The 15,834-nt window shown below is 50.4% G+C and overlaps 1 protein-coding gene across 4 annotated transcripts in view; it reads right to left on the bottom strand.

Moving 5' to 3' along the window:
- DOCK4 (dedicator of cytokinesis 4) overlaps nucleotides 1-15,834 on the bottom strand; it is a 2,129,281-nt gene that overhangs the window by 1,265,926 nt on the left and 847,521 nt on the right. For all 4 annotated transcript variants that reach the window (XM_069627915.1, XM_069627916.1, XM_069627917.1 and 1 more), the window contains exon 21: nucleotides 8,756-8,837. In XM_069627915.1, the coding sequence (XP_069484016.1) occupies nucleotides 8,756-8,837 (82 nt within the window). The remainder of the gene's footprint in view (nucleotides 1-8,755; nucleotides 8,838-15,834) is intronic.

The raw sequence follows: 15,834 nt of genomic DNA, 5'->3' as shown, positions 1-15,834 counted from the left end.
GAGGAGCTTGTTCTGCAGTCTCCCGAAACACTGCACTGTTCACCGGTAAAACCCCGGCCATCTTGGATTGGGGGAATTGTATATTCGATATACGCCGCCAACGGCGCCAGAATGACCATTTGCCAAGAACACTATGATTGGTCGTAACACAACCTCAGAGATGTAGCTATCAGCATAGAGTCTTTGATGTTTTTGAGGGACTCATCGGCTTTGAGGCTAAATACATGCTCTCCATTGAAGAAAAGATCTAGCAGCTTCGACTGGACGTTCAGGGAACACCTTGAACCCCTTAGGTAGGCTGACATGCGCAATACCATCGATCTACCTATGGCTCTGCCCATACATTCTGCAGTGTCCAATCGAGCTTGGAGTGCCAGATAGGCCATCTCCTTATCATCAGCTATTATCTCCATGAAACCATTCCTGACCTCCCCTACCAGGAAATGGTTGGATGCCTCTGAGATTGTGTTTCATAGGACATGCACAAACTTTGCAAAAGGTACAAGAGGCATTAATGGCTTCAAGCGCCATACTCCCTGAGGCAGACACTTTCGTCGCCAAAGCGTTGACTTTCTAACAGTGGGGAGGTTTGACGTTGAGGGCCTAGACGTAACCGTCACGGCCTGCACCACAAGTCCTTCAGGGTTCGGGTGGGCCGTCAAGAATGGAAGATTGCCTCTTGCTGGTTCATACTACTTTGTCAGCACTGTGTCAACCGCCAGCGTCGTACATGGGCATTGTCACAAGCGCATGACAGGGTCCTCTATGTTGGCATTGAATGGTAAAGCAAATTCAGCCTGTGGTCACTGGTTGAAAATGTTGTTAAGATCATACTGTAATATTAGCTTTCACGGAGCACTGAGCCCTAGAGCCACGACAACCTTCTCGGCCACCTTGCTGTGTTGAGCGTTTGGGTGTGTATATGGGTTTGATTGTTGAACTCCTCATCCGGGGACGTGTCCAGTCTGCTTGCATCATGAAGGCCCTCTGCTAGTTCCAGTAACCCTGCCTGATACGCCATGAAATCGGGAAATGGACCGAAGGCTGCACCCCCTATTAGTTCTAACCCAAAAGGTATTGGGTCGCCCTCCTCATCAAAGAGGGAGTCGTCGAGATACTATGTCGAGCGCCACTATGCCCCCTGTGAAAAAGATTTGAGAGCAGCTGATGCAGGATGAATATCTATGAAGATGAGGAATCTATGGGAGAATGCAATCCATTGAAGTACTAGATTTATTATTGTTCATGGAGGGGTCGCACTGGCTCCTACCTCAATTCCCAAACCTTCCTTTCCAGTTTTTAGCATGCATTCAGTGGGCCACAAACCAGTGCTCAACATGGTGCAGAACGAGGCTAGGGACGGGATGGGTGAACTGGGATATCCCCATACACCACCTCCAGGACCTGAATCATAATGCTGTCAGTGGTCTCTGTTCCCAGGGCATTCCACACCAACCTAGTGTCCCACATGTAACCTCATCACACTACACAAATGCTCTTTAGCCACAAACAAGGTAATGTAGGAAACCTATGGGTGTCTCACTATCTGAAACCCAGGGATCTCTTTCTCAGGTGGCCAGGGCACGGCCATCGCCCTGGGATCCAGACCCTGGGGGTGGGCAAGTGGGGGAGGATCACCTGGGTGAGGGATCTTCGGGGAATGGGGGTGAGACATCCGACAGCGAGAGACGCCATAACCCTCTTTCCGCCACACCCCTACCTGACATTCCCTCCACCTGCATAGGGTGTTGCGAGTCCCATCTCGTTAACCCCTCCCCAATTCCAACCTGTACCAAGACAAAAGGGAGTTATACGAGAATAAGGGAAAGGGAATTACACATATTCCCCCGTCATTTAAAAAAAGGTGATTGTCTCCCTTTTTCTGACAGCAAGTTACTAATTTTATTCCACCATCCCTAGAAAAGACGACTCCCAGAATCCCTCCCCAGTGCATTTTCCAGAAACCATTGAAACGAGGAAGAAGAGAACAAGAGCTTTGAAGATACTGTCAAGTCCTCCGATTCTTAGTCTCTCCCATGCAAGTACCCTGCCAGGCAACAATGTTTTTTTTCTATTGTATATATCTGTTTTCCCTCTTGTATTATATCCACTGTGTAACTATGTATACTTTTGACTTGTCTATGTCCTGTAATTACTTTATTGTGTAACTCTGAAACTAAGCTTTGCATATCCTGTAACTGCTGCGCCCTGATACCCTTGGGTCCGGTACGCATTAAACACGAATAAACAAACAAACAAGATTACCCATAGGAACCAATGCACCAGGCAGTCGCCATTTTGTCCCAATAATGAGGCCAGACTAGGTCAGGACTCCCACTACAACCATTCCCACCTGAAATCTATTAAGACTCCCAGTCACCATAAAAAACAGAACACAGAAGCACACTTTGAGCAAGCTGGGGATGCTGGATGGAGCACAGGAGGGGAAGGCGTGAAGAGACCCTGGAAAGCCTGGAGAACCAAGGACTGCCTAACTGCCGGGCCTGTGAGTACAGGGAGTGCCAGTGAGGCGAGGGAGTGCCAACTCCAGGGAGCCAAACCAGGTGCAGCTGGGGTCACCTGGCAATGCCAACAGCAGAGCTCCTCCCCTGGGCAAACAGCAGGGCCCAGGCCTTTGAGAGGCAGGTGGTAGGACCCTGACCTCAACAGAACACCCCCCTGTACTCTTGCTGCTCCCAAAACCACCAGAGTGCCAAAAGGGGAGCTAGCGAAGTGGGAGCGAAATAAAAGTGCATTATGGGACTTCAGGTCCCAAGACAATTTTTGAGAGAAAAACTTAGCAAGGTGGAACACGAGTAAGAGCAGAGTTTCTGGGGCGAACCTACTGAAGCAGAGCAACGGGCCGAAGGACTAGAGCCACAGGTGCAGAACCCCAGGAGTTCCCTGCAGGAGGTTGTTGCTTCCAAAAGGCAGCGAAAGACAAGTGGAGAATGCCGAATCCCAAACAAGAAGGCTGCATTGTGTTTCAAGGATGCCAGCGACCCTCCCGGGTGAACGGCAGAGTTGGGGAGGCGAGGCCAAGCCTGTGGTACTAACCTTGACTCGTACGTCCAGACATTTGTTTTATTGGACACAAAGGCACCATGGCTTCTACCAGCCTGGTTAGAAACTCTGTTGCATCACACCTCATAAGGAACAGCGCAAGGAATAGGAGGGGTCGCTCAGATTATACTACTGTCTATGATGCTCCATCTTGCCCAACCCGGCCATCAGAATGTGTCCTATAGCTCCCTCGACCCGCATACAACCACATACTTGTGCACAATTAACTGAAATAGTCGACACAGCCAACAGAATTGCTCTTTCTCTCCTTAATACGAGATCATTGCTCAAACATGGAACTGAAGTGGTAGACTATTTGTCTAAATATGGCCCAACCTGTTCGCCCTAACCGAAACTTGGCTGAACCCCTCTATACACAGTGATTCCACCTTATCAATACCCCCCAAATATGTGATCTTTCTTTCAGATCGCTCAAGCAGTAATGGAGGTGGGGTAGCCTTAATGTGCAAAAATAACCCTGACTGCCACACTATCTCCCACACTAGCCCAGATGACTGTGAATCACCATGGGTTTCGTGATCAATCAAGATCCCAGCCAACTCCTTTCTGCGTATCCTAGTCCTCTATAGACCTCTCAGAGAAATGCCACTTTTCGAGGAGCAATTTCTTGAGCTGCTCAGTCAGATGATTAAGCCAGAAAATCTGTTGATCATTATGGGGGATTTCAATTATTGGGCAGACGATCCATAAGGCAAACAGGCTTCTACACTCACTGAATCCCTTACGTCCAATGGGCTCATACAATGGGTGAAGGAGGCCACACACAAAGGTGGTCACGCACTTGACTGGTTGGTGTCTCACCACTTATCTGTGTTGTGCCTCGAGGCCACGCCCTGCGTGTGGTCCGATCATTTTCTGATTCGTGGCACTGCACACCTCCCCATGTACCACTGGCGAAACTAAGTACAATACCCAGAATCAAGAAACTTTCACGCAACCTCAGGAATGTTACCCCTGCTAAATTCAATGCCCTCTTATCGTCTAGCCTTGAGCCACTTGCTAACTTTACTGAGTCCTCCCAATTAGTGGAGCATCGCTACACATCTATAAAACTGGTCATCTCAGTTCACTAAAAAGTAAAACGGTCAAACCTGAGGCACATAAAAATATGTGGTTCTCAGATGATATTATTTCTATCAGAGAGACAAACGGAGCACAGGAAAGAGCCTGGCGCAAGAATACTAGCCTGGATACGCTAGCCGAGTATCAACAAGCAGTAAAGGAATTTAAGACAGCCATCATCAATTACAAAGCTACCTAATTTAATTACAGAATTAAAAATGCATGTTCCAACACCAGTAAACTGTTTAAAGGCTTGGCAGACTTTCAGGACCCACCCCCCACCAATCATGACCTAGCTAGGGACTCTGCATGTTGCCAAGAAATCCATGATGGATTCTTGGCTAAGATTGCGGTCCATAAATAAACTCAGTAACATCCAGTCATCATCACAGGTATGTAATATCCAAGCCAACGTCCCCCAGTGTTACGCTCACCAGGTCTCTGCAGAGGTGTTGGGGCATGGTTGCAGCCCTCCCTGAACTTGAATCACCCCATTCAGGCCTCTTCCTCAGTAGAAAAGCTGTGAGCTGTGGTACATGGTGATACTGTTCCTGCGTGGAGATAAGAGTGTGTGAGTGCGTCAATCTGTGATTGTATTACCTCTCGAACCCTTCACCCCAAAGTACGGTTTCTGTGAGCATATGCTGGCTCAAAAAGCTCACCTGTGAATTATGGAAGATAAGCTCTCCGTCCTGCCACTTCTGGCAGGGGCGCGTCGAATGGGATCTAGTTTCTTCACTGATTCCTGATAAGGATTAGTCCAGTCCAGCTGTGACTATGCTTCTCCTTATGATTGCCAAGTATTTCTTGAGCTCTGTTTAATGTCTTTATATGTTGCTCCTATTTATGCCCGCAAAAATGTCTCTCTTCTGTTTTCTTCCCTTAGATAGAAATGCGGCCTCAATGCAGCTGTAAGACGCGAGACACGGCCGGAAGGAAGATGGATGCTACCGCAATGTTCGACAGCAGGTAAGTGATGGTTTAAGGAAAAGCGCAAAGTATGGCGAAGCGCAACCTTAAACTAACTGTTTTTGCGATGTCTAACCTTGTCTTCTGTTTTTCCTTGCAGGCAGTGCTGTTGACGATGGAGCGTGTCGTGCTGCGGTGCCAAGATGAAGATATCGGCATTCCACAAAATGTACAGATGAATACTTGGTTCGCCGAAGAGATGTGCAGGTAAAAACAGCTTCCCCCAGTTGGTAAGTATGCTGGCAGGAAGCAGGATGTCCAGGAAGCAGGATCTTCAAAGGTAAGTCTAACCTCAGGCGACGGTGAGCGTTACGCTGCTTGCAAGTGCAGAATAATGCGAAGCGTCTGTCTTGAGGATCGGGGCAGCTTATATAGCTGAGATCGTGGGCATGCCCATTAGGGGCGGCTTACCAGCCACACCCTGCCATTCCTAGAGAGTGAGCACGTCCGAAGGCAATCCATTAGCAGCCACACCCAAGAATGCACTTGGGGCTGCTTAATGGATGGAATGTTCAAGGTTAATGCATCCTGCTTAATGGATGGAATGTTCAAGGTTAATGCATCTGAGGTGCTATGTCCATAATAAAAGCTTTTTGGTGTTAAATGGATGTTCTTGTTTACTTTTGTTCATAAGCCTGGCGCCAAAGGCGCCAGGACAGTGTCCACCCAGGTCTCCTGTGCATGCGATCCCTGCATGCCTGTGCCCCGGACTTCAGGACCATGACATCCAGGACCTAAACGCTGTACCCAATAACATCCCCACCTTCAATTTCTCCCATTATTCAGAGGAACAAGTCCATAAAATCATATGTGGCCTGAAATCCACATCCTGCCTTGGCGATTGTTGGCCAGCAGATGTTTTCAAGGACTCACTGGAATTACTTGCCCCCTGGATAACTAAACTCATTAATTTGTCCTTCGATGAATGGGCGGTCCCTTCCTCCCTCAAGGAAGCGTGGATTACGCCCCTATTTTTTTTAAAAAAGCCAATGCAGACCCCAGCATTACTTGCAATTATCAACCAATCACCAACGTGCCATTCATCCTTAAGATCATGGATAAATTGGCATACTTACAGATACAGAAACATAACGAAGACCACCATATCTTAGGCTTATGGTAATCAGGCTTTGGAGCTCAGCACGGGACGGAAACTGCTATGCTGGATCTTAGATCAACCTCAGCCAGCATAGCGGATAGTGGCCCCCCCGCCCTAATGATGCTCTTGGATCTCTGCGTGGCCTTCGATCTGGTGGACCACACTCTACTAGTGACAAGGCTCGGGGAGAATGCACACTGCTCTGATCAGGCATCTCAGTGAATATCCTCAGTCCTTGGCCCATGTACCACCCGGGTAGCAGTGGATGAGGACAGCTCCCGTCCATCTAACACGTGACATCCCTCAGTGCTCTTGCCTTTCTCCTACCCTGTTGAATGTATACATCAGGCCCCTGCGCGACTTATTGGCTGTCCTAGGTGTACAGTATACCAACTATACTGACGACACCCAAGTCGTCCTTGTGCTAAGTGGGAAATATGAACAGGATCTGGCTGCTACAAACAAAATCTATTACGCAGTCCAGACATGGATGGCAAGCAACTCCCTTGCCCTTATGGTAGCAAAACAGAGCTGTTGATCACGGCATCTAGATCTCACCTTAACAAATTAGACCCCACCTATGCCAATTTCTGTATCACAGGCAACATCATTAACATCTCCAAGAAAGTCAAGACATTAGGGGTCGTCCTTGATGATGAATTGGCCATGAGACCTCGATACTCGATCCTTCTGTGGCCTCATCTCCAAGCTACTAATTTACATACAGCCATTCCTCCCTACTAAGCACTGTGCATTACTAGCCGCAGCCCTGATAAATCCCAGACTTGACTACTGCAATAGCCTCCTAGCGGGAACCACATGCGCAAACATACAAGCGCTGCAGGTGGCAATGCTGAACAATGCTGTGTGGGCCATTCATGGCATGCACCCACATATCTGATGGTCGGAGGACATTACACTGGTTGCCAGTAAAACACAGGATCACACACAAGATCTTGACACTGTCATTCAAATGCCACACCAACTCCTGCCCAAAATACCTAAAGGATCGAGTGAAGACCCACACATCAGATAGACTGCTCACTTCTTCTGCCTTCCCCTCTCTTGCACAGCATAGATACAAACTGGTGTGCTTTGGGGGGACATCATTCGATGTCTAGGCCCCGCTACATTGGAATTCACTCCCAGGCATATACGCCTGACTAACAATCTGGTACTGTTTAAGAAACAAATCAAAACATACCTGTTTAATCTCAACCCAGATTAAACTTGGTACCTCCTGACTACCCTCCCTGCTCACTGACCTTTGCAATCGTTCACACTGTTTGTCCTTGTTCACCCTTTATCTGCGCTTTGAGGCACATGGGCATGTGGCACTTTATAAATATTAAAATAAATAAATAAACAAACTGGAAGACAGTAAAGGCAAGAAAGAAACGCACACAGCCAGGGAGTTGGCAAGCGACATGAGGGACCAGTGTGTGCTAAAGAAATATTGAAGTAGCAACATTATATTGCGAAATTGAAGACTGCATGCGTGTGGATGAGATGCGAAGAAAGGCAGACCTGCGAATGAAACTTGAAATGACGATAGATGTAAAGTGAACGATACCGAGTAACAGAGTGGTCCGGCAAAAGGAAGTAGCCCACTCAAAGGTCTCCGTGAAAAGTGAGACGTTTGTAGCGATAAAGTGAATGAACTGTAAAAGCGAGGTGGTTGAAATTAACCCTGAGAAAATGGGAGACTAAAAACGTTACCGTTGAACTTTGATGCATAATACAGTGAACGGCCCAGACCAGGAAGCACTGCGGCAAATAAAATAGGAGTGTGAATTGAAAGCTGGAAAGCCGAAGTGGTCCTGCAGAGGTCTGTAGAAAAAAGCCACGCACAATGCACAGCAAAAGCTGTGAAAGGTCTGAGCCCAACTGAGGGAGACCGACGTGAATTTTTGCTTTAAGTGGTCTGAGCCCGACAGAGGGGGACCAACATGGCCTTTTGCTTCAAGAGGTCTGAGCCCGACAGAGGGGGACCAACATGACCTTTTGCTTCAAGAGGTCTGAGCCCGACATAGGGGGGCAGATTTGAACTTTTTGGTGAACTGTGTTTTGGAAATTGGAAAGTAACACTTTAACGTGGAAGGCCAAGTAGGTCTCGGTCCACGTTTTGCACTGCCTTTGTGTTAAGAGCCTAAGCCAGAATGTGTCATCCTGCCTACGGGGACCACCTTACTCTGTGCTGTCCAATGTGGGGTGGAGAGCTGGCTCAGCGATCTTGATCCTTTCTGTTAGAACACTGTTTTTCCTTTACATGCACCCATTTATTGTAATAGTATAAGGGCAGGCAATAGGTTTATTTAGTATAAGCCATTTAGTCTGACACAACTAGCACTGTTTCATTTATTATTTGATGGTAGAGCATTCTCCCATTTTTAGAGATAGGGCCAGACAGGGGTTTATTCAACCCTTTTTCTCAATAAACACCCTTGAACATTATATCTCCTGTGCCTGTCTTCACTTGTGATACCATGCCTCCCTTACAGTAACTTGCTATTTTTAAAAAGAAAATATTACATCTTTTACCTTTAACACCTCCTGGATATGTTCTTGGCGCTCTGCTTCTATTATTCGGTCAACATACCATTTCAATACTTTGATCAGGTCTCTGTTAAGTTAAAAGTAGTGAGAGTGAGGATTTTGAAAAATTGAAGAAAATAAATAAAGTATAGCACTAACATATTGCTATGTTTCAAATTTGAAAGTTAGATGTACACAGTGAATCATAGGTTTCAAAAGCACAAAAGATCATTGTTCTGCCTCAGTAGGGTTTCTGGTCCTGAGCAGTTTCTTTTATTAACCATTTTAGTTGCAGGGCATTTATTACAACCACAGCTCATTTTAGAACCACCTTTTGTCTTTGAGAGGGCAAAGTGAACACGTTTTTAATTTTGCAGAAACTGCTTACTGCTAAGCATTTCTAAGACAACTCAAAATAAATCCATAAACACTAAACAGAGAAATGTCCAGATACCCATGATCGTCGCACACTACCCTCCCTCTCAGAGAGTTTAATGACCGATGTTTGTTGGTCTTATTAGTGAGCTCACGTCGTAGGCAAAGAACGCCCTCCAGCTGCTTGGCTGGATGAGCTCTGTAAACAGGAAAACTAACTCTCAACCTATTAAACCCAGATGTATATGGAGGTGGTGCTTTACAAACCCAACAGAGATGACAAAACTATATCTGAAGTTGCTAATTCCCTTTTTAAGTGATGCCCCTTAACCAGGAAGAAAGCACCAAAATGCCACCTAAGGGATAGCCAAGTGCTGCTGCGGACTCTGTAGTCACACTCCCATCTTAAGAATTCTAAGCTGATACTGATTAGAAATAACCTGAACAACGGGATGGTCTTACATCTGACATAGGGCCACATTAACAAACAGAAAAATTGCACTGAACATACAAGGAGTCTTCTCGCTCTTCTATTGTCTCAGTTGGATCCAAGTATCCACCCAACAAGCAAATGCCTGCGAGTCATGTATTGCACAGCTCCTACGGCCTGCCCTCTGCAAGGCAAGAGTGGGTCACAGAATCAGATCAAGTAAAAGAGCCAAGTAGTGTGCCTATTAAACAAGCTATCGAAAGGGATAAACAGGGTAGCAACAGCCAGCAGGACATTTTGATGGTGGTGTGTATATATAGATGCCTTAGAACCTGGATCAAACAGAAAATGGATTCTTCCTTCGAAATCAACACAGAGATTGTCCGGGTTCAGAGAGTGAAAGTTTCACAATGTTTTTCACGTATCGCATGTTTGACCATGCAGTTAAAAGAACAAGTTACTTTCTTACCTGGTAACGTTCTTTCGATGGGATGGTCCGACGACGTATTCCATATCTATGACAGGTAATCACCACAGCTGTGCTGCTTCGGAAAATTTTCCGGCGTCTGCGTCCTGCGTCGATGACATCGATACGCCGACGTCTAGGACCTCCTCCGACGTCCGACGTCATCCGATGTGATAAGTAGGACGCACGACGCCTGTAGCCTCAGTTGTAGTTTTTTCCCCCAGAACGTGTGACAGAAGTCAACTGCCAGTCAGACACAAAGCCTTGCGGAACGTAAGCTGCAATCGCAAAAGAAATTCTGCAGCGGGGAAGGCAGGGCGGGAGCGATATGGAATACGTCGTCGGACCATCCCATCGAAAGAACGTTACCAGGTAAGAAAGTAACTTGTTCTTCGAGGGGATTGGGTCCTCCGACGTATTCCATATCTATGACAGACTCCCAAAGCAGTACCAGAGCAAGGAGGAGGGAAAGAATTTATAAACAAAATTAGAATAGCCAATCAAACAGCAGAGCAAAGGACCGCCTTGCCAAAGGCCAGATCCTGCCCTCTGATGGAATCGAGGGAATAATGCCGTACAAATGTATGTACTGAAGCCCAGGCGGCTGCATCACAGATGTTGCGAATAGGAACACCCCTCTGCAGGGCAGTAGATGCAGCCATGCCCCTGGTAGAATGGGCCCGCAAGCCAGCCGGTGGGTCCTTACCCGCCAAGCGGTAACACTCCGAGATGGCCAAAACAATCCAGCGGGACAAAGTCTGTTTCGTCACCGCTTGCCCCAAACGCTTACCAGCGTAACCAATAAAGAGTTGATCGTCCACTCTGACCCGGGACATGCGTGAAACATAAAAGCTTAAAGCTCTCCTAGGATCAAGCCTATGGAGCCTCTCCTCTTCCTTACCAGGATGCGGAGGAGGATAGAATGCCGGAAGAACAACCTTCTGGGCTAAATGAAATTCCGTCACTACCTTCGGAAGAAAAGAAGGACGAACTCGAAGGACAACCCTGTCCTTGTGAAATACAGTGAAGGGTGGCTTAACTGAAAGTGCCTGCAACTCACTCACTCTGCGAGCGGAAGTAACCGCAACTAAAAAGACAGTTTTCAGAGTTAACAGCCTCAAAGGGCAAGAATGTAAAGGCTCAAACGGAGCACCCATAAGAAACCTAAGAACAAGGTTTAAATCCCAACCGGGCACCAGGAAAGGTGACGGAGGGAACACATTAGTGAGCCCTTTCAGAAACTGTGAAATTAAAGGGATCTTAAAGTAAGAACACTCATCAGACGAGCGCTTAAAGATGGACAGCGCTGCCAGGTAACCTTTAATGGTACCCACTTGCAAGCCCCTGTGGGCCAAAGAAAGCAAAAAGGACAGAACCATGGGGATGTCACATGCAAAAGGATCCACATTCCGAACTCTGCACCAGTCGCAGAACTTACGCCAACGGCAACGGTACAGAGACTTAGTTGCTGGCCTTCGGGCCGAAAGCAACACCTCCATCACGTCTTCAGGGAGGTCCCAATCCCTATACCTCAACCTTTCAGAAGCCAAGCGTGAAGGTTGAGGGATCTGACCTCAGGATGGAGAACCAGACCCCCCTCCCGTGAGAGCAGATCGTCTCGGTAGGGAAGACGACGTGGAGGGCAGATGGACAAGTCGAGAAGGTCCGGGTACCACGTCCTCCGAGCCCACGCCGGAGCAATGAGGATCATCCGGGAACCGAACTTCCGCAACCTACGCAGCACTTGCGGGATGACGGGGACTGGAGGAAACGCGTACAGCAGCGGGAACGACCAATCCACCACGAACGCGTCTCCTAAGGCCCCTCTTGGAGGAAATTCCCGCGAGCAGAACCTCCCGCACTTCCGGTTGACACTGGAGGCGAAGAGATCCACTTGAGGGGTCCCCCAAAGGGCGAAGATCTCCAGGAGAATCTCCTGAGCCAACTCCCACTCGTGAGAGATCGCGCTCTGCCTGCTCAGAGCGTCCGCCGTCACGTTTTCGACTCCGGCCAGATGAACTGCCGAGACCGAAACTTCCTGCTGGATGGCCCAGAACTCGAGCTGCATCGCCTCCCTGCACAGAGGAAGTGACCCTGCCCCCCCCTTTTTGTTGAGGTAGTGCATGGCCACCGTGTTGTCCGTCAGGATCAGGACATTCCTTCCTCGCACAGTCGGCAGAAAAGCCTTCAGGGCTAGCCTGACGGCCCTCAGCTCCAACAGATTGATATGGAGTCTGGACTCCGACGGAGACCAACGACCGCTGACTGTCAGCTCGTTGGCATGAGCCCCCCATCCCGTGAGGGATGCATCCGTCACGACCGTCACCTCCGGCCAGGGAAGCCAAAATGGAGCCCCCTTCATCAAGTTGCCTTCGACGGCCCACCACAGAAGGTCCTGGGCGACCGAGGGCGGCACCTGAATCGGGTCCGACATCCTGCCGGAGGACTGCGACCATTGCATCTTGAGTGCCCACTGCAAAGATCTCATGCGCAGGCGAGCCTCTGGCACCAGAAGAATTCAGGATGCCAAGAGGCCGAGCAACCTCAAGAACTCGAACGCCGGGAGCGTCTGGGCATGCTGAAACTTGTGCACCATCTGCTGAATGTGAAGAGCCCTCACCTGGGGAGGAAAACACTGCCCCAGGGAAGTGTCGAGCACTGCTCCGATGTACTGGAGCCTCTGTGTTGGCGTCAAATGGGACTTCTTTAAATTGAGGGAGAAGCCCAGCCTGCCCTGATCAACCAATCGTCCAGGTAGGGGTAGACGTGAATCCCCCCTTGCCTGAGATGCGCTGCCACCACCACCATGAGCTTGGTGAAAACCCTCGGGGCGGAGGTCAAACCGAACGGCAGGACCCGAAACTGAAAGTGCGAGTCGCCAACCGCGAACCTCAGGTACTTCTTGTGCTTGGGATGGATCGGCACATGGAAGTAAGCATCCTTGAGGACGAGCGACACCAACCAGTCCTGAAGCCGAAGGGCCTGGAGGACTTGAGAGAGAGTAACCATCTGGAACTTGTCCTTCCTGGGGAGTTTGTTCAAACCGCGCAAGTCCATGATGGGTCTCAATCCCCCGTCTTTCTTCGAACTCAAAAAATAAGGGGAATACCATCCCTTGTTCCTCTCCGCTACAGGCACCAGTTCTATGGCGCCATTCTCCAGCAGGGCTCGAATTTCCTGCGCAAGGAGCGGATCCGGACACTTCAAAGAGAGGTTCCCCGGTGGATTGTCGCGAGGCCTGTGCCGAAAGGGAAGACAGTAGCCGTGGGTCATGATCTCCAGAACCCACACATCTGAAGTAATGGCACGCCACTCTACAAGATGCTGCGCCAGCCTTCCCCCAACCGGCGAACCATGGTACATGGCCTCATGACTGAGTAGGAGCGGCTGCGGCGTTACCTGAGGGCAAAGAGGCAACTGCCCGAGCGGCCTTGGCACCACGGGTACCTTGTCGTCCACCTCTGGTACCCCTGCGTTGGCCCCTTTGACTGCCAGCTCCTCTCGCTCTACCAAAGGACGAGTAATAGCGAAAGGAGCCACCCCTCCACTGCTGTCCCCTAGGACGAAAAAGCGGAGGTTGGCGAACTGCAGCGCCCAACGACTTCGCTGCAGCTTTTGAGGTCTGCAACCTCTCAAGGCTCTCGTCAGCCTTGCTGCCAAAAAGATGTTCACCATCAAAGGGCATGTTGAGGAGCCGGGACTGCACATCAGGAGCAAACCCCGACTTCCGCAACCACGCAAACCTGCGTATCACGGTGCTCGCCGCCATGGACCTACTGACGCATTCAGCTAAGTCCAAACCCGACTGAACGGACTCACACATGGCATCCTTACCATCCTGGACCATAGCAAGGAAACCATCCCGTTCGACCCCTTCGGGAATATGTTCAGCCGCTAACGCAACACAGTTCCACAGAGTGTGCGTGAAACGCGACAAGGCACAAACGGAGTTGGCCGCCTGAAGCGCCATACCACCAGAAGAAAACACCTTCTTCGCCCAGCCATCAAAACGTTTGTCGTCCCTATCAGGAGGGATGGTAGGGTACGACGCCTGCTTTGCCGGGGCCGTGGCCGCCTGCACCACCAAACTTTCCGGAGTGGGGTGCCTGGTCAAGTAGCAGGGGTCGCCACTGGCTGGACGGTATTTTCGCGACAAGGATCTGCCCACTGCCGGGAGACTCTCCGGAGCAGTCCAAGCCGCCGCCACCCTACGCTGTAAAGCCATATGGAACGGCAGTACCGGGTCAGTTGGGGGACCAACATCAAGGATGTCCGTCAGATCATCCTGCACAAACTCCCCTGGGGGAGCAGACCATCCCAGATACTCAGACACCCTAGCCATAAGGCGCCGGTATGAGGAATCGGCATGGGAGCCAGGCTCAGGCCGACTAAATTCCACCTCCGGAGAGGTGTCCAGTCCACTGGCATCATGCAGCGACTGCCTCAAATCGTCAAACCGACTATGGCCCGAGACAATTTCATCAGGCACCAGACTAGGAACCAGGCCATCAGAATCCTCATCCGCCTCCGAAATAAATTCCAGGTGGCGAAAAGGCACCCGAGAGTGCTTGCTCTGAACCAGAGCCTTCCTAGGGGGTACACCCGTGACACGGGGCACCTCCGACACGAAAGGCGTCGATGGCGTCGAGCGAATCGGCGCCGACGCCGAGAAAACCGGCAACGGCGCCGAGAGGATCTGCGTCGACGCCGAGGAAATCGGCGTCGACGTCAGATGCAGCGCCTCCAGTATCGGCGGCGTCGACACAGCCCTCGAGGCCGGAGCCCCGAGCGTGTCCCTCGACGACCTGAATGTCGACGGCCTCGACGACGTCCTCGAAGCCGGAGCCTCGAGAAAGCCTGTCGACGCCCTCGACGCCTCAGACGTCGACGTCTTCCTCGAAGACTTCACAGGAGCACGCGGTCTCGAACGCGTCGAGGACCGGGACCTGGAACGGGTACGGCGAGAACGAGCCTCCTTGTCCGAACGGGACCGCTCCCGTGACTCGTGCCGACCACTCTTGCGAGCGGTGTCTCTCGACCTCACACAGCCGACCCCACTCGGGGGCGCGGACGGCTGAGTACCCTGCGACTCAAGAATCGCCAACATTTTCTTCCCGAAGGAAGTCCATTCCTCCGGCGTCGCACGGCTGGTGGGGTAACCGACGTGCCGGGCAGAATCCTCGGAAGAGGACCTGGAAGGCGACCGGTGACGGCGCTTCCGAGAATGCCTCGAAGAGGCTGAGGAGTGGCGAGACCCACTCCTAGAAGAAGACCGACGAGACTTCCGACGATGACGCGGAGAGTCACCCCTCGAATCATCCGTCGAAAGCCCCGCCGACTTCGACTTACGGGGCTTGGACACCCGACCTACCGACAACTTCTTCTTACGTTCGCGTAAGGCTTTGGACGTGAGCGACAGGCAGTCAACACAGTCATCCGTGTCGTGGGCCTCCCCGAGGCACCAGAGGCAGGCGTCGTGCGAGTCAGTCACCGACATCATGGACCCACACTCCCCGCACTTCTTAAAGCCCGGACGCGGGGTTGAAGACGAAGTAGAAGACATCGCCGAAATTCACAAACGAACAGGTTCGAAGAACCAGAAAGAACAGAACCGAGAAACACGAAGCAACACGTTCGCGGAAAAAACGGAACTGAGGCTACAGGCGTCGTGCGTCCTACTTATCACATCGGATGACGTCGGACGTCGGAGGAGGTCCTAGACGTCGGCGTATCGACGTCATCGACGCAGGACGCAGACGCCGGAAAATTTTCCGAAGCAGCACAGCTGTGGTGATTACCTGTCATAGATATGGA

Source organism: Ambystoma mexicanum, chromosome 12 (assembly GCF_040938575.1).
Source record: "Ambystoma mexicanum isolate Mex_15411 chromosome 12, UKY_AmexF1_1, whole genome shotgun sequence".
NCBI classification, from domain to species: domain Eukaryota; kingdom Metazoa; phylum Chordata; class Amphibia; order Caudata; family Ambystomatidae; genus Ambystoma; species Ambystoma mexicanum.
This window is presented reverse-complemented; position numbering and strand designations above follow the sequence as displayed.